General features: G+C 40.7%; 1 protein-coding gene across 1 annotated transcript in view; it reads right to left on the bottom strand.

Annotated features, from left to right (window-relative positions):
* The window catches only part of LOC133996113 (dolichyl-diphosphooligosaccharide--protein glycosyltransferase subunit STT3B), an 85,051-nt gene that overhangs the window by 8,288 nt on the left and 52,733 nt on the right, over window positions 1–24,030 (bottom strand). The window contains exons 4-12 of the mRNA XM_062435668.1: window positions 22,791–22,856; window positions 15,622–15,721; window positions 13,594–13,692; window positions 10,676–10,822; window positions 5,145–5,193; window positions 4,306–4,460; window positions 3,041–3,252; window positions 1,194–1,381; window positions 220–391 (exon numbers count right to left, since the gene is read on the bottom strand). Coding sequence (XP_062291652.1) covers window positions 220–391; window positions 1,194–1,381; window positions 3,041–3,252; window positions 4,306–4,460; window positions 5,145–5,193; window positions 10,676–10,822; window positions 13,594–13,692; window positions 15,622–15,721; window positions 22,791–22,856 — 1,188 coding nt within the window. The remainder of the gene's footprint in view (window positions 1–219; window positions 392–1,193; window positions 1,382–3,040; window positions 3,253–4,305; window positions 4,461–5,144; window positions 5,194–10,675; window positions 10,823–13,593; window positions 13,693–15,621; window positions 15,722–22,790; window positions 22,857–24,030) is intronic.

Genomic DNA, 24,030 nt, shown 5'->3' with positions numbered 1-24,030 from the left:
GGCTTGTTGGAGGAAGCAGTTTTATACAATGTGGCAATTACATGAAATATTCACTGAAGGGACTGCTAATCATCCGCTGTCTGCAAGAAGAAATCATTTGTTTCTCTGTATAGGCGTGCATCCAAATACAGGAATAGAGCACAGACATGAAGATGAGGGAAGACAACAGAGTAAGACAAAGAGAGAGAGAGAGAGAGAGAAACCACATCGAGGGCTCACCAGTGCTATATGACTGTTGTTCCATGTGTTATTATCTACAAGTGTAGTCCTGTTGGCCATCCCTGCTATTTGGTACCCGTAATCCCACCACGACATGACGCGTGCATGCTCGTCTGTGTTCTGTCTCAACCAGTAGTACGCCTCCCTGAAGTCATCCAGGATGTTACGCGTGCTAAAAAGGGAAAAATAAGGTTGACAGGTAACAGGGTTGACAGGCATATGGCTTCGGAGGCTATTAATATTTCAGTTAAAACTTTGTATCAGAATCTGAAAATAGAGCACCCATGCATAATAAACTGAGGGTTAAAAAACACCTTGTACTTTCAACACTCGTGGCCTAAATTTACCTCGAGGAGCGGGAGCAGACATAAAACCAGGCAACCAATTAACTCTAGGTAATCACATTAAGTCTGTATGCGTGTGTGTGTGTGTGTGTGTGTGCATTAATGCTTGAGTGTGTGGGTTTTGTACCGTGCAAGAGAAAAGAAGCGAGTGACAGCTACGCAGCTCCCAGTAGCAAGGCTAAACCATTGTCTGCGAGCTGCTGTGGTGTCATTAATATATGTATGAGAACTCGCGTCTACCATTTAGTCTTGTCCTTCAATATTTCCTCCCTAATGCTTAAAGAGAATAATTATGCCTGTAAAGAATCTCAGAGAGAATAATACATCGGATTTTTTATAAATGCAGAGACAGTCCACAGATGTTTTCTGTGACCTAGAAACACTGAGTTAAGCAATCATATTAAATCTTATAGGTGCACATATCAATATTTCCACACATTTCTTATGAAATATACATGTGCTCTCTCCCTCTGCGCATTCCTGCATTGCACTCATTTGTATGCAAAGTGAAAGCATTAACCCTTTTTTCTATTACAAACCATTACTAGGGACTTGCTCGACTCGGTTATTTACAACCAATAACATGTTACTACAGAGGCGTGTGTGCACGTGTGTGTGTATAATTCATACCCGTCATGGTTGTACGAGGCGAGCACCACGCTGGGACTGGAGTAGGCGTTGCTAGTGACCCAGGTGCAGTGGACAGCGAACATCATGAGCAGCATCAACATGAGCATGGTGACTATGGACTTGATGTTTGGACCCAAACCCTCCTCTGCTTTCTCCTGCTCTGACACATGTTTGCGCACCTTTCCGGCCTGCAGGGGGAGACAAACACTCTCATGACGGACGGCCGAGGCTGTTGCATTCCAGAAAGATGAATTATTGAGTGAAATAAATTATTGAATGAACTAATTGAGCAAAAGTATCTAAGAGCATCCTCGGGTTTTCTGAGGATGCACCACTGAGGGTTGTGAGATGAACCCTGTGATGGCTTTATATTATTTTACACAGCAAGTAGAGAAATATGTACACTATGTTAACACAGTTCTTTACCAGCATCTCTAATTACATTCTCTGACACCTCAAAGTGTTGGCTGAAAGTGGGGCAAAAACAGCTATACTGTAACTGAGATGATGTAACATTTCTGCTAGAAAGAAATCCAATTCTGTCGGTTTGACCAGAACTGATTCAGTTAACAAAAAGATGATCAAATAGTAAAACAAATGTCATGAGATGGAGTTTCTGTCTTAAAGGTACGTGTTACTTATCTGCATTGTTAAGGCTTTAAACCACACTGAATGTATTTCTAACCTCACATTCTCTTTTGTCTTGAAACCTGCATCATTTATATTAATGGTGCTCTATTGGCGCGCTGCTACATTTCACAACCTACACCTCCATCAGATATTGGCAGAAATGTGTATCACAGTTTGTATCACATTATGTGCAACTTTTACATTTGTTTTATTGGCACTGGCAGCTTGTATTAACAGGAAAATCTTCCAGCAGAGCAAACATGTATCACTGAATTTGTATTTTTTACGCCAGTGCAGAGCAGCGAGGTGGTGTCATTACAACATAACTATCATGATTTTCAAAAACTGGCTTTTCCATAACATCATTTTACAAGTACCTGTCAGTTTTACACAACGTGTTATATGAGGTGAGATTTTCTCACCTCTAGTGGACTGATATGTGTGTTAAACACACAATAGTGTGATTACAAGGTGGACTGAAAAAAGACAGAGCTCTTTGTTGGGCTCAGTGGCGACTACGGCAGTCAGTTCAACATTCAACAAAATGAGACAGCTAAAATTACAGCAACAGTATCACACAGTTGCAGCTGAATCACAGATGAATCACAGTTTAGCTAAACCGACAGTCAAAATTGGTGGGAAGAGAGAAGGAAAGCTGACAGTTGCATGTCTATCAGGGTTTTCTTTTTTTAATCCAAACTAAAAAGTGCTGCAAAGGTGTGTAAAAGTTGAAGGATGTTGGATGCTGTGCAGTGTGTACAGCCCCCTAAGGCAAATGTGAGTGTTGGTATTGGGCTGTATAAATAAAAATGTACTTGACTTGAATAAAATAAAGTGTAGCAACATGAGGAACAACATCTCAGTGACAGCTGTTTTATGACAAATTAAGGCTTTTCTTATTTGCTGTAGTATTACAGAGCGCTAATTAACTTCATGATGTTTGAGTACAGCAACCTGAACTGTTGCTGGGCAATTAGTGAAAAGTATCACAATGTTGATACTGTAGATCAGTTTAATCATGGCGGCGCGTGGTTGTTCTCTTAGCTCTCCTGTTTTGTGCTTTATTGGTCTTGTTTTTATCTGGTTGTCATGGTTTTTATTTGTCTTTAAAGCACTATGCAGTGGCACCTGTAATCTCATTAAAAAAATAAATTTTAAAAAAAGACAATAAAGCTTTCTATATACTAATATCAGCATTGACTCCATCAAGTCTTCACCTTGTCATAGAGATTCCCAGAGTTCCTCTTGTCGTCCTCGTCGCTGCTGTCCTCGGCCGGGGGTTTCTCCCTCTTTGTGTCGTCTCCCATGTAGTGCTCAAACACACTGGAGAAAGCCACAGCTGACAGCATGCACACCACCGGAGTCAGTGTCAGCATCAGACGCACCATCACACCGGCGAAATACACAGCACTGATGGCGTAAAGAGCCACTGGAAGGCAGAAGAAAAAGGTGGAGAGAAAACAGAATAGATAGAAGTCAGATACGGAGAGAGATATTGTGAATATAAAGAGGAGACAAGAGATACGTTAGGAACTGAATGGGATAAAGACATAAAAACTGACAAGCACAATCTACAGTCTACAGTAGCTCTGCACAACTCAAACTCTAAATACAAAGAGTGCTTTCTGCTTTCTGTCCTTGAAAAGTGCCGACCCGGCTCAACAGGTGCATCGCTAATCAATAGCTTTAATTGGTTGATTAAGTCTGGGGAGAAACAGAGTGCTGAAGGACTGCGTTTCCAGCGCTCACAGGATCTCTGCCCTTGATACGGGCTGTTCTTTGTAAACACAAAAGTTTGGTTTGTTTTTCTGTTTTTTAAAGAAGTTTGGCCCCCTTCAATGTTTTCCTTTCAGGCTGATAGAAGGCTAAGAGCGTGTTACACAAGAGGCAAATATAAGAGATAAAAAAGAATCAATACACTGTGTTTTATCTGACTTTTAATACACTACTGAATCCTTGTTAATAAGGCATATAAAGACCACAGAGAAATAGCTTTTTTTCCCATTCAGTAACCACCTCTCTATAAAGTACTTTTTTATCTTTAGAGGCTGAGTTCGCTTTTTTCCTTTACCTGACACTGATCTCAGCCTCACTATTTACTGTTTATTTTCCTGAAGCCATATCGGAGGAAGACAACAAAACAAGACAGATATCATTTTTTTGACAGCGGAGCCGTTTTGAATATTGCGTGACTTAATGAAACAAGGACGAACAGCCAGAGTGAGCTGTTAGATGAAGACGTGTCTAACTTCTCGGCAAGGTAACCAACTGTGTGGAAAACTACGTGCGCAGCATGAAAATCGAGATTGCAGTTGCTCATGGCGCGATGGAAAAAAGCCAGTTATTGACAGTCTTTAATTAAAACAACATCGCTTTGTTTGGCTTGCACTGTAAACTGATTTGTTTTTTTTGCTGCCTCCAGAAATCTGGTAGTGAAAATATTGCTGTTATCACCAGTAATTGAATTTAATCTTGTTCGTACCAAACACTCGTTCGTCATTGATGTTCTTGATGCAGAACCAGAGGCCCGCTGGGAACGTGCAGACCAGGATGTGGAGGTCAAAGAAGAAGGAGACCCACGTCGTCGGCTGGTGCTCCGACACAGACGCTATGATGGGGATGTGGATCTTAGCGTAGCTGGGGAGAAGAGGAGGACAGTTAGAGAGGGGAGGGAGGGAGAGATAGACAGGATGTAATTCATGTTGGGTTTAGCGCATTGGGAGTGTTGAGACAAATTATACAATACATCTTCCTGATTAACTCCAGAGGAAAACAGATAATTTGGCTCCCAAGCATCCTTATGGTAAAATATGAACAAATCTTGCGCCGCAGATGAGTTATGTTCTTTTTTTTGCCATTTTTTCTGATGTGTGTGTGTGTGCGTGTGTTGCCTCCTTATTTGTAACAGGCTTTTTACACAGCAGTTTCGATACAAGTTTTAAATATTTCTCTCTAAAGTGTTTTGTGATTACAGCTGGGAAATAGAAAACACACAGCATATTAAGGAAATAGTATCAGCCTCCAAAGGAAAGAAAAAAACACATCCCATACTGCTTTAGTCAGCAAACAGGGTTGGGGGAGGGGGGGGATTGATTGGGTGAGCTGAAATATCAAACATGTTGCAGAACATTTGGAGAACACAGGGGGTGCCTGGTGCTATTTGGAAGTAAGACAATAGTTCGTCACGGAGCCTATGCTGTGCTGGTTCCCCCCTCTGGGATGGTGCAAAGGGTTTTATAGCCGAGTTAGAAAACGCACACATGCACTCGATTGAACAAGTGTTTCATCGACAGCGAGAGCGTGAAGGTCAGCAGAGCTTACCCGGTGTCCCAGAGAGAGTAGAAACGACCACTCCACGGAGCGATGTATCCTGGAGAAGCAAAACACAAATCAATAAAGAAATATATAAAACTCTTTCCTCTTTCCGTTTGATCCTCAGAACACAAGGACTGTCGGTGGGAGTTGTTGTGAATTGTGCTAATGAAAAGATATTTTAAGATAAAGGTTGTCAGTCACAAGGAAAATATAGTAAAGCATCTTTAAAATATTCATGTGATTGACCTTTGTCGCAACAAAATCTAATTATCTACTTGGTAAACACAACCCAACTGAGCAGCTTCAAGAAAGACTAAAACAAAGCAGAGGCTTCAGATAAACAACGGAAAACAGAAAATACTATCTGACCTACAGGCCTGGAAAAATATGTAGCAGAGACGATAGTATAACAAGAGGTCTTACTATTCACTGTATGAACCAAAACTGAACTGTACCACATGAATATATTGTGGTAATTTATACCCACTACCCATAAAACGCCTGAAAACTTGGTTTCTAATCTTACGGATTTCTCCATAGCAATATATAATCATGACTAAATCAGTAAAAATCAAGGTAAAGTTTTAGAAAAAGTTGTTCTTTATTAAGAGTTAAAGGTACCCTATGCAGTTGTTGATTGCTAAAAGCGCTATGGACCAATGTTTTTATGAATGGGTCCTAGTTTGTCTCGTGCAAGACAGAAATTCATATTGTGTTGGTGGTTTCATACTATTATTACACTGATCAACAGGTGGTGGCAGTAATGTATTATGAAACAATGGCAGTGCCAAGCAGGTAGCTCCCAGTTTGAAAAGTGAAGCTAATGAGGAAGTGCCTTAAACCTGCATTATTTCTAATGGCCACAAGGGGGTGAATCCACTAGCTTCAAAAAGAAGTAAGATCTTAGGAAGTCTATGAGAAAATTACCTCAGTGAACACTTTCCTAATGAGTTTATGGTCTCAATCGCTAGTTTCAAGTCTTCTTCAATACAGCACGATGTTTATTTTAGTATGGTCCTATTTAGAGTAAAAAAGACTTTAAATCAGGGTATGCTTTAGGGTGTTGTTATCTTGTGATTGGCAAGTTACCACCACAGAGACAATGTTGACAGCTCACTTTTTTCTGATGAATATTTTAGTTTGAATGGCTTTAGGGCTGATTTTAATTAGTGAAAATTAGCATTAGTATTATCCTGGTTAACCACAGACTGTAAATGCACCATGCCAATCATGTTAGCATCTAGCGCTAGGGTCATCTCCACAAATATGGTCACTTCTGGCTCCAAAAATCAAGACGTTAAAATTCAAGACGGCAACCAATAAAACACTAAACCCGAGGCTTCAAAACAGCAGTCCACAAACCAACAGGTGACAACACGGTGACTATGTCCATATCTATTTCAGAGTCTATGGACAGTATGAAGACTGATAGAAAGCAAACGTGGATGTAAAAAAATAAAATCACAATTTAATATTTTAAAAATCAGCTTGAATATGTATGAAGAGAGAAATGCCCTCAACATGTTTGTTAGACTTTCAGGATGTTTTGGTGATTAAAACTGAGATTTGTTTATTTAAAAGGAGTTTCCACAGGGTACATTTAACATTCAGAAACTTCAAACTACTTCATGAGGACAGTGTGGATGTTGTGTTTGTGATTACATTTGACTGTGCTGGAAACATAAAAATTGCTTCTTGATTCAAATGTTGAAAACCTGATTGGTGTGTGTTAGGGAATTTCCCATCATTAATATGCACTGGGTCAAACTAGACTTTGTGGTTATAATAAGGTCACACCAAATAATGGGTTTAGACTCTGTCTCCCCTTGAGATAGTAGTAAGCAGTGAGTCTGCTCCTTTTGGGGAAAACAGGAGGCATTCTGTTATTGTTGCTATAGCAGCCACGGTCAGATATGTGTGTGACTGTTTTCCCTGAAGGGTAAAAGGTAACTGGAGTCAGAGGTTTGATATAGTGTTGGATGGAGGACAAAGGTCCTGCGTGTCGTCTAAGCAATCTTTTGTCTATAGACCAGTAGACTAAATTCTGTATATTGTAGATGTGTTGGATCTGCTCATATTAGGGCATGACTCAACCTGTGGCATTATCTGTGTGGTTTAAAGTCTATCCCCCGGAGGAGAGAAACATCAGAATTGAAGGAAGCATCAGAACATAACATGTACTGATCATTCATTCATTTTTCCTTGTACAAGTAAATAAACCTTTTCAACACGAGACATCCTGGACTCCTGTCTACTCTCTCCATTGACGTATATGGGCTGCATAATTAAAATCTCTAACAGTGTGTACATAAGGAAGTGACATCACAATTTCCCCCCCAAAAAAGTCCCGCAAAATTCAAACCATTGAGCAGAGAAAAACACAAAAATCTCTTTTTAAAAATAACCACAACTGTTTCTAAATTAAACACATTTTACATTAAAGGAAGATCACTTTCTCATAGTAAGAAACGGACGGAGAAAAAAAGGTTTCTTTGGGCCGTTTAGAAGATTTATGAAGCCCAGTGACTGACACACCAAGGGAAAAAAATAAATGAATACTCAGCGGAGAATGTGTCAATGCTGAAAATGTATTCTATTGATGGTACTTAATTACTGAAATTGACTTGTTTATAAATGTAACTGAAACCATTTAAGCAGCAAATTAGAACGCACAGGGCATTTTATGTGCGCATACAAATGTCTTATTTTGGTTAAGCTTTGATCTGGAATACATTTCAGCTCAGAACTGGTGCCTCGGGGCTTTCACAGCCACACACACACACACACACACACACACACACACACACACACACACACACACACACACACACACACACACACACACACACACACACACACACACACACACACACACACACACACACACACACACACACACACACAAACACACAAACACACAAACACATAAACACAAACAAAAGCCTAAACCCCATATTTAAATTTTGTGACACATTTGATCCCCTCTAGAGCTCTATCACGTAATCTGTTGCTCTTTTTAAAAAACACAGACTGACTGATGTGTTTAATAATAATAATGGTAATATATTAAGCTTCATCATAAAAGTAGAGACCTTTTCAAATATGATTTTATAAAAGCACTGAACCAAAGCAGGCAGGGAAAAGATATTAAAAAAACAGTAAAAAGTAAGAGGAAAGGAGGTATTCTGAGAGGTGATTTAAAGGATGACTGATTTAAAACGATCAATACTTAGCTACGTGTTCAAGATGCTGAGGAAACCCACCCGGCTACTATGTTGCAGAGATTTTTATGAGATGAAAAATTCTGACAGACCAGAGGAGGGCATGCGCAGTTTCGTTGTAAAACTGGCATACCACCAAACAGCCACCGACTCCCACTGCTTAGTTCAGATGGCTGACAGATCACAGTGTTTACCAGACGTCTCGCTGAAGCCAGTATCCCCTCAAGATTGGACGTCTGCGCTCACATGACTGGCCAATCGGGTTCGTAGCACGCCTGCAACCAATCTCAGAATGCCAATATTGGATGTAATGTGCCACCATGGCTTTGCTCTGGGCAGAAGGCCTTTGCTGCAGTGTTTTACATAATCTGGGGTGACGTTTTATCAGATTGTTGGTTAACGAGGGTAAATAATTTGCTAATCTAATTAAAAGTAGGGAAAACAAACCCATAGTGTATAATCTTCAAAAATATACTGAAAAGCACGATGTGCATTTAAGTGAGCTTTCTGCTTACATAGTAAACACATTCACATGAGCTTCCCTGCAACCAGCATCAGTTTATAAGCCACTGGGGGATGCAAAGCTAGTGCGATGCTGTAAATCATTTAAAATGTTGTGCCTCTGTGGTGGTATGTGCCTTTCTGTACATTCTCCATAGGTTAGCGTTTTCAGCATGAGATGGCATGCTATATGTGTATCCTGTAGACACATAGCACAGCTAAATAGGTCGAGGTTCTGAATATGTCGTATTATATCTTAGCACTTCAGTAGGAGAGAAATGAAATCAATATAGAGTGAGGAGGCTAAAGGCCTGAAACCTTGAGGCCTCTGCTGCAGCCACGAAACCAAGCAGAGCTGAATATAATGGAGAAAAACATTAACAAGGACAAAGTTCAGCCAGCTGGATGCGTGTATCTGGGTTCAGTTGGGTCAGTCAAAAACAACACATTCAAGTCCACTTAAAAAAAAAAGAAGAAGAAGAATAAGAAGAAGGCACTCAATAGGCACACAATCCTCCACCGATGCTGAACAGAAGCTGCAGCATCCATATCAGTTTGTTTATCATTTGCCTTCCAGGTTTAATTTTCTGATAAACGGAGCGCTGATTAGAAGCCCAGTTGGGAGGCCCGGAGATCAGACCATCAGGGGATAGTGTATGAACACACTATAACTTTTTGGATTAAAACAGAAAACAAAATCTAAAATGGCTTGTATCCCAGATCTGGATCAACACCAAAATCTAGTCGACTGATCCGTGCACAAAAGGGCTATTTATCAACCAATTTCCAGCCAAAAAATCTGGGTAATTTTTTACATATTGTGCTAATAAACACACAAACAGATTGGGCCAAAAACATTAACACCTTCTGTACTGTTATTATGGGAGCATAACACAGAAAGAAAGAGACATCTTAGACATCAATACTCTGAGACTGCACCAAGAAAATAGTTTTCTTTGCAGCAGTTTAAACATTTTAACTGTAAGATCATCTGACACCGTGTCATCTATTTCTACATTTATCTTTAACTTTCCTTCATTACAGCAACTCATATATTTGCTGTTATTTGCTCTGCCTGATGTGCATCTGCACACCATAAAGAATGTGTTGACATTCACAACAATATTCAGGCTACTTTACATTTATTAGTTTGTGCAGGCAAATATCTCTGCAGTCAATAACCTCCATGTGTTCAACTTACTGGCAAGCACTAAACCCTGCTTATTAATATATGCAGTCATGGGTGTTCATGCATAAATAAGGCATATAGGCAGTAATAAGATCTCAAAATAGACCATTTTCTATAAAAACCCTGTCCATGTTAACATGAAATGCAAGTAAAGCATCAATTACTAGAGGAATGCAATTCAGTTTCTTCTTAAGCTTTGATCTTTCTTCAGATTAGCTGTTGGTTTATTTGTTTGTTCAGTAAAATTTTATAATGATTAGTGAGAAGTCTCATTGCAACTGAAGTGATTACAAGGACAAATATAATACGCTGATTTGTCCTTCGCAGCCTTATTAGAAGAGCCCAAGTGCTGCTCCATGGATCGATACAGTTAATTATAAAAAAGTTGATATTGTTACAGCATGTTTTAGCAAATCTATATTTTTCAAGGTTTCTGCTCAATGGATAAGCAGCTTTCATGTTCTCTGAATTAAAGCTTGTGGTGTCAAAGTGTTACAATAGACTCAGGTTAATAAGTTTTTCAAAATTACCTGAGCTAGTCAATCTTTTGTACATGCAAACTACAGTATAAGAAAAGTATCCCCTGCTAAATAATACTTTAAATACACATGAGTGGGCATACAGACCTGTGTATGTGAGATAGATCACTGTGAGGAAGACAGCGCCAGCAGCTAGAGACACTCCGAGGAAGAAAAGTGTCTGGAATTCCTGTTTGGTCAGCCTGTCCTTCAGGTACTGCAGGAAGGCGTAGGCTTGGAGAAGTGCAAATACACCTGAGGAAAAAAGAGACAGACAGACAGCAACAAAACAATGAGCAAACAACATACAATGGAAACTCACTCACTGAATATTTAAAGAGGCTCTGATTCTCGCTGCTTCCTGCAAGGTACAAAGCGGGTTTAGGTGGTTAAGAAGTGCTGTTGTTGTCAGTGTGGCAGTTCAGAAGCTTCCTTTTGGTTCATATAGATGTGAAAGGCAAACACTGCGGGACAATGTATTTCAAATGCATGAGACCGACTTGGGTAAATAAGCCCTTCTCTTTCCCCTCGTCTTGTCTTTTTTATGCAGCCCCTCCGGTCACACTTCTTTCCTCCTATTCTTTTGCTGTGTCACTTTCTCAGTTCAGTTCGCTCCAGCGCGTCTCTTTGTTTGTCTGGTGATTTCGATATATATAAAAAATTGAAAAGAGAGGGCCGGTTTCGCTGCCTTTCGTCACCTCCCATTCTTTGACAAACCTTGTGTGAAATCACCCTACTCCTTACTCCTCTCACTCTGCCCGCCACTGCACTGCCCACGGCAGGTCTCACCCATTTCCAAGGTTAAGCCCCTGCCTGTCTCCTGGAGAGCCGCTACAGTGCTAACACGCTTGTCACTCTACGCCAACCTGCTCGCCCGCCCGCCCGCCTGCCTGTGAGGCCGACATCACAACGGTACAGACAGGTCCACTGCTTCATCTCTCCCTCTTCCTGTCTCCCACTGTGCTCCCTGAATGCTACCACCAGATGTTCTGAGCAGCTGTTACCCTGGCGACATAAAAACACACTTGCTGTTTGAGGGATAGGTAGAGTGGAGAGACAAAAAAAAGAGGTAGAAATGATTCTTTTTTTGGTGGTGCATCCTTCAAAGCCTCTCATAATGTTGTTTGTGTTGTAGAAACCCAGGAAAACAGGGACACTTCCAACATACGCCTGCTGCAGAGTTAAGAGAATTCTCAAAAAAAAAAAAAAGAAAAGGTGCTGCTGAGCTCCCCGAAGCTGCCGATGACAGTCCTCTCCCAGTCTGGATGTAAATGAAAACAAGAACCATGCGCGTACGTACGCACCCATCCATGTTGTCAGGCAGCAGATGGGCTCACTCTTGAGAGGCGAAACTGAACAAGCTTTAATAAACTACCCACATTCCCGAAAAAAAAAGAAAAAGTACTTAAAGTGCTGCATCCATATGGGTGGATTGTGAAGCTGCTTACTTGACTTCAGTTTTGTAAAAATGTATTCTGAGAAGATCCAGCATCTTTTTCTACACCCAGAGCATGAATAACACTTCCAGGGCAAGCAGGGATTCAATTCCCACTGCAGCCTAACAATGTTAAAGTGTGTGCATCCGATACTATAAGGTGCTTTGGATAACAAGCAAGTGGCTTATGTAAAGTCATACCTTTAATACATGAACAGCAGCACTCAGCCTGAACCCTTTCCCCTCGTGTTTTGAGGCATAAATTTGTTGGCAGTGCTTAAAGGATCGGAGCAGGTTGGAATTGACATGAAAGTGTACAAATTCAATCTCCGAGGGGTTCGGAATAATTTGTCAACAAGTCCTCGATTAGACAGTGGGCGTCACACAACAACATTTTTGCACCCTTATCGTAAATCAGCGGTTTTGTTTCATAAGTTTGCTGGCGAGGGTGCTCCGAGTCGGTTTCAGCGAACCCTCGTAACTGCAGGGACATGAAGTAAATTACTCAATTCAGTCTGATGAATGCCAGCTGTTCATGAGGAGGTGACTTCAAGAGATTTGATCGTCAAGCATAATCAACGCCCCTGAATTGCTATACATGGATGCTTGTTCTGCTCTGTTTGTGGGCAACTTTCATTCACTAAAAAAAAGAAAAAAACAAAAAAAGAAAGAACATCACGCTGCAGAGCTTCAAGTCCTGCTGTCACGAATCAGCAGACAGAAACAGAACAAATTCATCAGTGTCAGGAGTCGTATTAAAGGACCCCAAACAATTAGAAAACATCAGCAGTACGGCTGTCAAAGACGTGTCATCAGAGCATCTTTGTACTATGATGGGAATTATGTACTGACATGAAGTTAAGATGCTAAAAATGTTCCTTCTAAAGCAAAGCGGTCCATGAATTTGATGAAAAGGCAGTCAAGTGGATGTGATAGATGTAACAGAGACAATATTACACAGCTGTTATACTGTTGGGTGCAACTGGACAAAAAAAAAAAAAATCAGTAAATTAGCAAGCCTCAATGATGATATGGTGACAATAATATCCATTTTGCATTCATGATTTGTTTACTTACATATTTTAGTTGATTTTGATGTTATAATTAAAACTGAGATTTATTTAAATGAAAGTATTATAATTCGAAACTCAAACAAGTTTTTTTTTTTCCCCTTGTGAAAAAAGGCAGACTGCTTGATTATGACACGTAAAACAGATCTGACTGTTTGAGACATGAAATGCAAGTAAATTGTGAGCGAATTGTGCTAATTAACAATAAATCTGTTTGTCAGGGTGGTTTTTGCCTGAAGCCCAAAGTTTTAACAAAGACGAATGTTGCATTATTCCCCAAACAGCTGATTGTTGCGACTTCAGAATTATTTGTGAGAAACTCTAACTTTTGGTGTGAAAGATATTATTGAGGCACAACTTGCAAAAAAATCAGGCAGCAATATTTTCCTAGAATTGCTGACGTCATCGTTAGACTCGACATCGGCATTCATGTTGATATTTTCAAGAAGGGGGGAATTTATTTTTTCCCCAGAAGAATGCAGGATTACCGACGCTGGAGGTAGAGAGAGGATGCGACTTACCAGCTGCAGCCATGTGCTCGCTCGTCCTGATTGGCTGGAAGCCAACGAAGGGGATCTGCATCGACAGTACGAGACCCACAATGTAGAAAGTGCTGTAAGCTGTAGGGAGAGAGAGAGAGAGAGGGAGAGAGAGAGAGAGAGGGAGGAAGAGAGAGAGAGAGAGTCACAGAGAGTCACAGAGAGAGAGAGAGAGAGAGAGAGAGAGAGAGAGAGAGTCACAGAGAGAGAGAGAGAGACACAGAGAGAGAGAGACACAGAGAGAGAGAGAGAGAGAGAGACACAGAGAGAGAGAGACACAGAGAGAGAGAGAGAGAGAGAGAGAGAGAGAGAGAGAGAGAGAGAGAGACACAGAAAGAGACAGAGAGAGAGAGAGAGAGAGAGAGAGAGAGAGAGAGAGAGAGAGAGAGAGAGAGAGAGTCACAGAGACAGAGAGAGAGAGAGACAGAGAGAGAGAGAGAGAGAGAGAGAGAGAGAGAGACCAGATAAGACATCAAACAATCATAATAATCTCCTGCCCTACTAAAAACCCTCTATACCACATTGGGTCCTACTGAGGGAAATCAACCTCAATAGAGGAATTTAAAGTCTATTGATTTTCACTGTCGCACCTCAGAGGGAGTAAATACAAAATACCTAATCTAATGTCATTTACTGAGAAAATGGGAGCTGGCTCGGCGCAGTGTGGCGGGGTGGCCCGGAGTGAGACGATGGTGCTGAGAACAGTGCAGCACCCACCTTTTGTAGCTGAGGGGAACCGATTCGCAGACGCACCAGCTTAATTAAGATTTCATACTCTTCCTGAAGAGTGTGCCTCGTTTTTGAAGTAGTTGTGACCGCCTTCAGCTATCTCTTTCTCACACATCTGCTATTGACTCAAGACAGAGAGAAATGAATTGTGAGGGAACATAGACTGCGAGGCATTTTATTAAAATGGGATTTTCTTCTCTTTTTTTTTTTCTTTTAGCATGTTTCTTCATAGAAACTACGAGACACCTGGGCTGAAAAGAAGAACTGCTGCAAGATGTATTGAGAGTAACGATGAGCTGTATTGGAGGAGCTTCAGGATTCTTTTATGTCAATAAGAAAATGTCTGAAATGTAGTTCCCCATCTCTCATTTGCGACCAAAAAGGTGACTAAACGATGGTCCAGCTGCAGACATCCTTAAAGGAACGAATAAGGCGGAAGGAAATATTCCACTTCATCTAACTACCGTCAAGTAGAATTATTGTTGAAGAGCAGTTTGGAGTTAGAGCAAAGATAGGTCAACGCCCCCTTTTCCCCCCTCCTGTGAAGAGGCCAGAATTTATTTGCAAAGCTCTCAAAGACGATGATTTACAGCTGCAGTAAGTGCAACATATAATGATGTGTAAATGATACTTGACATGGTATCATTTATCTTGACCACAACAGCAGTGTCTGCTGTGAGCACGCGACTAATCCGACGCTGGGATGTGTGGATGGTTGAGGGTTGACTTTGTGTTCTCCCAGCCAACAGATAATGTGCTGGAGATGCCACATGCGCTGTGAAACTGGGATATTCTGTGGAGTAACAAGCCTATCCTCTCCACCAGCGCTCTGCCTCTGGTAGTGGCAAAAAAAACCCCACATGAAATAAAGAGGATCAGGTAGTAGGTGGTTGCACTTACAGTTAAGCAGTATGTGGGTGTGTGGATGTCTGCGCCGCTGATGATGGGATGCTTACGGTTTGTGAGAGATGAACGCAGGCGTGTGACTGGGCATTTGAGTTTGTTTCAGGGGTCAAATGGCTGGGCAACAATGTTGGGAGATGCATAGGAAAGTGTGGCGGTTTGTTTGCTTTTAGCATACGTTTTTATTCTAAAACAAAAACAGTGCTAGTTTTAATTTCAGTTACGTGTGGGCAGTTTTAAACGTCGTCACACTCATAAAGTTTTCTGGTTTAATTGCTCGTGTGTGTCTATATGTGTGTGTCTGCGTGTGTGTGTGTGTGTGTGTGTGTGTGTGTGTGTGTGTGTGTGTGTGTGTGTGTGTGTGTGTGTGGACCTTACCAATGTAGACTCTTCTGCTGTAGCGTTGCATCAGCAGCAGCACAAACACATGCAGGGGAATCAGGTTGATAATAAACACGTAGCCTCCCCATGCTGACACCTAGAAACACACAGACACAGACAGTCAGCCTACTGTGGAAATCATCATTTCAAAAAAACATTTCTTCTTGAGTCTCAAATAATTTTAAAGTCCCATATGATCAATTATGCCTCAGTTTGTTTTTTTACAGTGAGTGGAGGCTTTCCTGTTGAAATGCTTGGAATTAGCTCAGCAGGAAGGATGTCAGGTTTTCCTGGATGAGGGGAGCTAATCAAAATCCAGTTGAGACATAGTTTGTTGGGGTAGGAAACAGGAATAAGCTCCACTGAGTTTTTTGCTGAGGTCACATTTTCTTCCTCTAACAGGTCAATATGAAAATGCAACTGAAATTGCAGTTTTAATAGTCTGTCACAATGCTGCATGCATTTGAAATGATAAGTTACCTTGTGAATTCAGTGCTGTTTGTTGCACCCCTCACCCCCGCCTCCCGGACCCCCACAAGGACTGACCACCACAATCAATTCTACACCTCTGGCAACATCTCTGCATGTGTTTACTGGAATAAGTTTGCAACCACTTTAATTCAACAACTTCCCTTCAAATTTTACCACTGTCTTCAACACATGTAAATCAAATAGAATACACAAATATAGACACAAATTAAACACTTGCAATAGGATTTTTAAACTAAAGCTATATAGATTAAAGGATACATATTTTTCTTGCTGTAATCATTCCTTTGTTCATACTGGTCATTAAGAGATTCTTTCATAATGCACTTTCAATGTGGGACAAAATCCAAAAGTCCTCCTTCCATGTACAAATGTATTTAAAAGTGTATTTGAAGCTTCATGTGACGCTTCAGCCATTCAAATTAGTCAAGTCAAGTTTCAAAGTTAGTCTTTTTAGTGCCGAAGTCTCTCTTTTTGTAACTATACTTCAACTGCAGCAGAACAAAAAAACACTGCCCGCCAAGACACAAAGAGGGACTTTTTTTTCCTTTTTTAAAAAAAGACTAACTGTGCAAGATATTCACTTTGTTTGTCAAACTCAGACTGCTGAAGCCTCACATCATCTTCAGATAAACTTTTAAATACATTTTTGTCCAAAAAAACAAAAAGACTGGATTTTGTTCCCCATCACTTACACTACAAGTGCATTTAGATCTTCTTAAGTTCAGTATGAAGAGGAGAAATAAAGGCCTGTTTTAATGTTCTTATGTGCAGGAGACTATTGTTTTAAAACTCTAAAAATATAAAATGTTTAAAAATCTTTTAATCTAAAAATCTAATTTTTTACTCCTTCTGGATTGATAATTATTTTGTCTATAAAATGTCAGAAAATACTTAATAATACTTAATACTTTTGTTTTGTTCTTCTAACAGTCCCAAAACCCAAAGATACACAGTTTAATACCAGCGAAAATGAACACTGAAGAAGCTGGAACCAAATAATTTTTGCAGACTGCCAATTATCACAGTTGGTGATAACTGCAGATGAATTTTCTGTTGATTGATTAGTCAAATAATTGTTTGCGCTCTCATTTTAATATCATATGAAATTCTTTATCAGTGACGATTTGAATTTAATCAAAAGAGAATTGATCCATAAACACAAGCAGCACTTCTCACATACATCCAAATCAACACACACACCATGAATAGACTCATTGTAAAAACATCTTACTGCCTCTATTCTATTAGACACAAGTACACAACAATAAAATACTGACTTATACAGAATCTATAAAAACTAGGCAATCATACTTTATATGTAAAATGTGAGATGCACCAATAACTTTAATAGCTCCACTAATACTAAACCTCACCCGTTCACCCTGAGGTCTGCTAAGTATCGCGGCGCCTGAATGTGGAGGCTATAAAGGACTCTACAAAAACATCACTGACAAGTTTTCAATTGCCTGTACTTGACTACGACAAAGGGCAAATGGAAACTGTGAGAGCACTAGACAGACAGGAGAGCATGGGAAAAGGAGTGGAAGAACATGGAAAAAGCAAAGAGAGAGAGAGACAGAAAAAAGAGAAAGAACAACAGTAAGGGAGAGTGAATTAAAGAGTAAACAGGATGGAATAGCAGCAAATAGTTCGGTCAGAAAAAGGACCTTTTGCACCTGCTATTGTGATCGCCATGAAAATAGCATTAATTACACTTACGTAATCAAAGAAAAAAAGCAGCTCAACATGTCTAATTGATAAAACATTAATATGCTACATTAAAACGGAGAATAAAAGGGAAAAATAAGTTCCTCACTGGATGGTTATGTGCAATTATCTTTTGGCAGTCATTTTCATCTCCTCTCTCAGATGGTGACAGCCAATTAGTAGCATGTGAACCGTAACTCGAATGAATACCAGAAATGGGTTCAATTTAAGACTCATTTTCAGTGTTGACACAGGGGTGGCTGATCAAGACTGCTGTTGACTGGCTGGGAACTAATTGAAAACATAACGCAGTAACTGAAGCCACTGGCTGTGCAAACATTACCAAATATGACGCGGTCTGCTGTTATTTTGCATGTCTTGTGAGCACGTATGATTACAGACAGTAAAACAGAGAGTGTGCACAGCGGGAGTAACAGGAAGCATGGAAGAGAGGAACCATGCCAACCACACTTCGTTTTTTTCAGGATGAGCCCAATATAACAACAAAAAAAAGCTGCTTTAAAATATCGATCTCTCTGCTCAGCCTCCCTGATATCAGTAAGGTGCATTATCGACTCAAGAATCAAGGTCTACGCTGCTTTTTAGGCTTGTTTTTCCCCCTTCGGCTACTTAACTGGGAAAAAAGTGTAAAAGGCTCAGTGCCATGTCAGTGGGATGGAGCCAAGTGGAAAATTCCCATGGGGACTGCTTGTGTTCAGAGAACCGGACAACTCAAAATGGAGAGTACTAATTTATGTAATTGACATAAATGGTAAATGGACTGTACTTATATGGTGCTTTTTCTAGTCTTCAGAGCACCCAAAGCGCTTTTATACTACATATCACATGCACCCATTCATACACTGATGGCAGGGGCTACCACGCAGGGTGCCAAACTGCTCATCAGAGCGACATTCACACACCTTTGAGGACTGATTTGGGGTTAAGTATCTTGCCCTAGAACTCATTGACATGTGGACAGGAGGAGCCAGAAATCGAACTCCCTAACTACCGATTAGTGGACGACCTGCTCTACCTCCTGAGCCACAGTCGCCCTATACTAAAGGAATAGTTATCAAGTGTTGTGTAAAAGTTGTTTAATAAGTAGAGTTTGAGATCACAAGGCGAGATTCCTCATAGGACGCTGATTGGTCAGAACCACCAGAGATTCAGACACAAGTGCATAACTTGAAGCCTGACAAGACGGATTCTCAAGTTCCTGTGATCTCGCAAATCCGACTGCCTCGCAAAGTTATCAATAATGAGCTTCAGCTGACATAAGGCATCCATATGTGGTTGGATATATCTGAGCTTTCTAAACTCTACAAGGCAACTTGCAGATTTACCTCTCGAGTCTTTGAACACCAGAGAGCACAATCAACCGCAGAGAAAAAGGATGGGGGAATCTGGCCATCTGCTCACATTAGAGGACCACACAAAGATGAATGCTTGCGACAAAAAAACAGAGCAGTGGGTGTGTGTGTGTGTGTGTGTGTGTGTGTGTGTGTACACCAACAAGCTCTGTTTGAATCTGTGGTTCTAATAGCTGACCCTGTGCTCGTGCCACAGGCTAACAGCTCTGGGCAGGAATCTGAAAATGTTTGGAGCAAAGTCTTTTAGCCGTTATCGCTCTCTGCATTTCATACCAGGCTTATCTGATGACCATGGGGCCACTCTGAAGAGGATATAGAGAACACAGCATGCAACGGGGAGAAAGGTTTACTGTGTGTGTGTGTACACGTGTGCACAAGTGTTCCAAGCCTGTCTACGTGCTCTGGTTAGACATGGTCTGTTTGAGGAAATTAATGTGTGTTCATTTGTTAAATGCACCATTTCTCCTACCAGCAGTGACTTACTGGTTCATTTACGATAACAAAAAGCAAAGACATTTAACATGACACTGATCATCATAAGGGTGGTGGCTGCAACACAGACCCTCCTGTGAATCTATATTCCTCTGCCAGGTGACAGGTCTGCATGTGTGCTAGTGTGTATGTCCGCATATGAGTCAGCTCCAGGGTTACATCTTGGGAAGACTCCAAGGCCAAACTCCTACATGCTTTTTGCTCTTAACACAGTGATATTGCAGTTGTGAACTAATTTGCTAACATCAGTATGTTTACATGCTCACAATGATGATGTTAACATGCTGACAGCAGATGGTTTAGAGTGCTAATTAGTACTAAACACTGAAACTGATGGGAATGTGATCGTTTTGCAGGTATCTGGTCAGACATTAGGTATTGAGAAATTGAACTGACTGAGGCATGAATGTCATGGAAATCAATACAAGAAATGTTGCGACATTTCACTTAAAACCACAAATGTCAACCTCATACTGGCCCCAAAGGAACAGTCAGGGGACAGGATTCATCGTCTGGGAACCATGAATACTTCTAAAAAATCGTGTGCCAATCCAATTAAAAGATGTTGAGATACTTCCCAGAATAATTGACAACTTTAACCTGCTGGTATCTTTGCAGGAAATGACAATCTATCCAATATTTAGTCAGGACCAAAGTAGTGAACAGACTGACTGACCAAGATATCCATCCATAGTGAAACACTGCGAGCTGTTAAACAAAGTGACTTTATTTAGACCAACTTCAGGAGCTGTGTGTTTAGCATTTAATTGATACTTGATTAAGCAAATGGGAGCTTATGATGCTCCCTGATGCTTTGTTAGTAGAAATGGTTTGGCATTTAGACAAAAGCCAAAGCTCTGGATGAGCATGCAGGCTGTTTTTTTTTCTCTGTCCTCTGTCTTTTTCCCCTCACACACACCATCCTCACTCCCAGAGGGATGAAAGGAGCATGTGGCACATCTACCGAAATGGCTTCCTGTGGCTTCCTGTCCATCAGTGGGTCCCTCTTCTTTGATCCGTTTCTTAATCTTGCCCTTCTCTGTCCTCTCTCCTCTGATTACGCCAATATCCAGGCAGGGGATCTCTCCCTCTCAGTCTCCATATCTGCCATGCGAGTGTCACATTCAATTAAGCCTCATGGGAAAACGTAGCCTCGGCTGTACCCTGATTAAATTGACAGCATAAGGTGGTATGAAAGTACATGTGGGTCAGCGAGTGTATGCGGAACTTTGTGTGCAAGACCAAAAGGAAAAAGTGGGGGCGATCGGAAGGTTGGTGGTGTTGAAGGAGACGTGCGAGCCTAGTTTGTTGCGGTACGTATCTGCATTAGTGGTTGGGCTGCAGACACAGTACAGAGGAAGAGCACATCACCTCAGAGATAGAGGATGTGATGGAGAGATAAAAAATAATAAGGAGAAAAGAAGCATGGAAACTTAATGTTCCCATTGCTTCAGAGTAGGACAGGAGTGTGGAAAAAAGGGAAAGACTTATTCACACCTAAGAAAATTCTCTTTCCTGACTTATCATTTACTTTCTTTGCATTTTTCTCGCTGTCCCCTCTTTTCTTTCCGTTTCTCCCCTTCTTAACTATGAATCTATTCCTTAGTCTCTGCCTGTCTCAATCCTGTTTCGTCTCAAACACTGTATTCATCTTTTCATCACCTCTCTCTCTTTCTCTCTCTCTCTCTCTCTCTCTCTCCTCTCTCTCTCTCTCTCGGCTTCTCCAATCCTCTCTGCCACCGTCGGATGCCGTGGCCCAATGTGATCGATGAAGCTGGATTTCGGTAATCTGTTTCATTTGACATCTGTCTCACTGCCGGCCACAGAGATTTAGCCTGGAATGAGCAAGAAGCTGGAGAATTTCATAGACGCTCATTCTCTCTCTCTCTCTCTCACACACATGCAAACAATCTGTCGCCGAGGCAATGTGCCTAGAATCGTCTTTTTATCTTATCTCCCGCTCTCTCATAAACCCCCTGATGGGCTGTGCCTGAATTTATAAATAATGCAGAAAACACTGGCTACTGTGCTGCATGCTGGACAGAAGATGATCAGTCTAATAGCGCCATCTCACCAGCAGCGTTGATTATCTGGAACCAGTTCTGAATTGGAGTTAAAAGGGTGATTCATTGAGAAACAAGCTTTTCAACTCAACATATAAACTCCTGAAAGCAAAGTTTGGATTTCCTGTGCTTTGGTCAGTTTGGATCATCATAAAAGTATGACTAGTTTGACAAAGCATTTCCTGGAGCAATATAAGAGAATTTAGTGGGTTTTTTTATGTCCGCTGTCGTAATCAAAGTGTCTAATCAGTCTAATCAGTGTGTTCAACTCAAGTAATGATCAACAGAAAATGATGCACAAATGTTTTTTGTACATTTTGTTCATTTTTAGATTTCTTGGGGGCCGTTTATTAGATAGTTAGTGGCGAAGAGGCCGACATGAAACAAAGGAGAGAGAGAGAAATGGATATGACGTGCAGCACCGGTCCATTGTGGGAGTCGAAACAGGGAAGTTGCAGATACATGGCATGCACTGTAACCACACGGCTATCAGAGCGTATGTTAGATAAAAAGAATCATAAACACTCTGTTGGTTGTGATGAGTGATTGTTTATGGCAGCCCAAAACTGCAGAGATGTTTGCTTTGAATGAATCTTGGTGTCCAAAACAGCAGAAATTTGATAGGAACCAAACTCAATAAGCAGAATCTGAACCAAAATGGGGGAAAAAAATATATAAATTAAACCAAACCCTAAGTCGGAAAGCTTAATCAATAAATCTTTTGATTTGTTCCCAAAGGGCCATTGATCGTGCAGCTGTGGAAGAAAACATAATTAAAAGCACATTAACGTAATTTACTTTAACTACAAAATGAAAATGGTTAAAAGCAGATTACACACGTTAAACCTATCTAACAATAATGTATAGATAAAAATATAAAGTTAGCGAATATATCAGCTCATGTCACCTTTAATTTAGTTTAGTTTAGAGATGGCAGACGTAATGAGACACTCTGAGCTAAAAAAAAAAAGGATTGACTAAATCAAATCAGCAGAATATGTACCCAGTGTGTATCACTGTTTGTGTGAGTTATTCTTACCATGTAGAAATATGAGAGGCAACAGCCAATAGTCCAAAACACCGAGCCTGTCTTCACTGATTTCACCTGAGAGAGAGAGAGAAAAAGAGAGAGAGAGAGGGAGGGAGAGAAGGAGTTAGTACAAAACTGTAGAAGAGTCACAGCACTGTATTGGCCAAGCTTCAACATCAAATAAGACTAGGAGACCCGCATTTTACAGTATTATAGTGTCACTAGAAATTAAAGCACCACATGTTGCACAATCTCTGTGTTAATGATATAGTGTTCTCTTTCCATTTAAGTCAAAAAACCTAAAAATCTGGACTGAATGTAGGCTGTCTTCTCCTCTAAAAGGTTCAATCATATATTTATATGTTGGTTTTATTGCCCTCCAGCTGTTGAAGCATCAGATCCCCATCAAATTCTCTGTTTATACTATAATTACCAAGATGTGAGTGTGACGTGTGTTTTGAAACTCCAAATTCTGTTTATTCAAATTGTGTAAAAATAACTTGTATTTACATTAAGAATGGGTCAAGAAGTGCTTAAAAGGCATATTTTGTGCCTCTTAAAAACTATGTTTAATGATGATAGCAGATAATGTAACCTCCAGCTGTGGTGAGAGAGGATGAGAGGAGACCAATTTAGACTAGACCACCACCAACATCTTGTAAACAAGCTCTCTTTTCCCCCGCTACAGGCCTGATAAAGGCAAGAATACACATTAACATTTAAAGACACACTCAATGAGAAACACACACACACAAGTAGAGAACAAAAGACACACAGAGCTCTTTCGAGACATTAAACTCATGGAGAGAGTGGTGCTGGCGACGGGTGAGGAGTCTGTGTAGAGGTCTGATCACGTCTTACAATGGCAGAGCAATGATTTGTTGATGAAGGCGAATCAATGATCATTGGACCAAGGTGGCTTTGTCTCGCTCAGATACACAGCGTCACAGGCAGCAGCTATCGATCAACTTCACGCACAGATGGGCACTAATACCACCCCATACATGGAAAAAAAAGAAAAACACCACAAAGGAACACTTATCGGTCCAGAGAAGAAGTACACAATCTGTTGACGCAGTTATATAATGAAGCATAATGGGAAGTGTTGCTTGACCTACAGATTTATATGTTGTGCTTTCTAGCTTCCTACCATGAATGTGGCAGCGGAGTTGAACTGAATGCGCTTTAATTTACAGTGACAGTGCTGATGTTTGGGTTAATCGTGTGTAATCACAGAGTTACTGCACTG

The sequence above is a fragment of the Scomber scombrus genome, chromosome 16 (genome assembly GCF_963691925.1).
Source record: "Scomber scombrus chromosome 16, fScoSco1.1, whole genome shotgun sequence".
NCBI lineage: Eukaryota > Metazoa > Chordata > Actinopteri > Scombriformes > Scombridae > Scomber > Scomber scombrus.
Note: the sequence above shows the minus strand (reverse complement) of the source record. Positions and strands in the feature narration are given on the sequence as shown.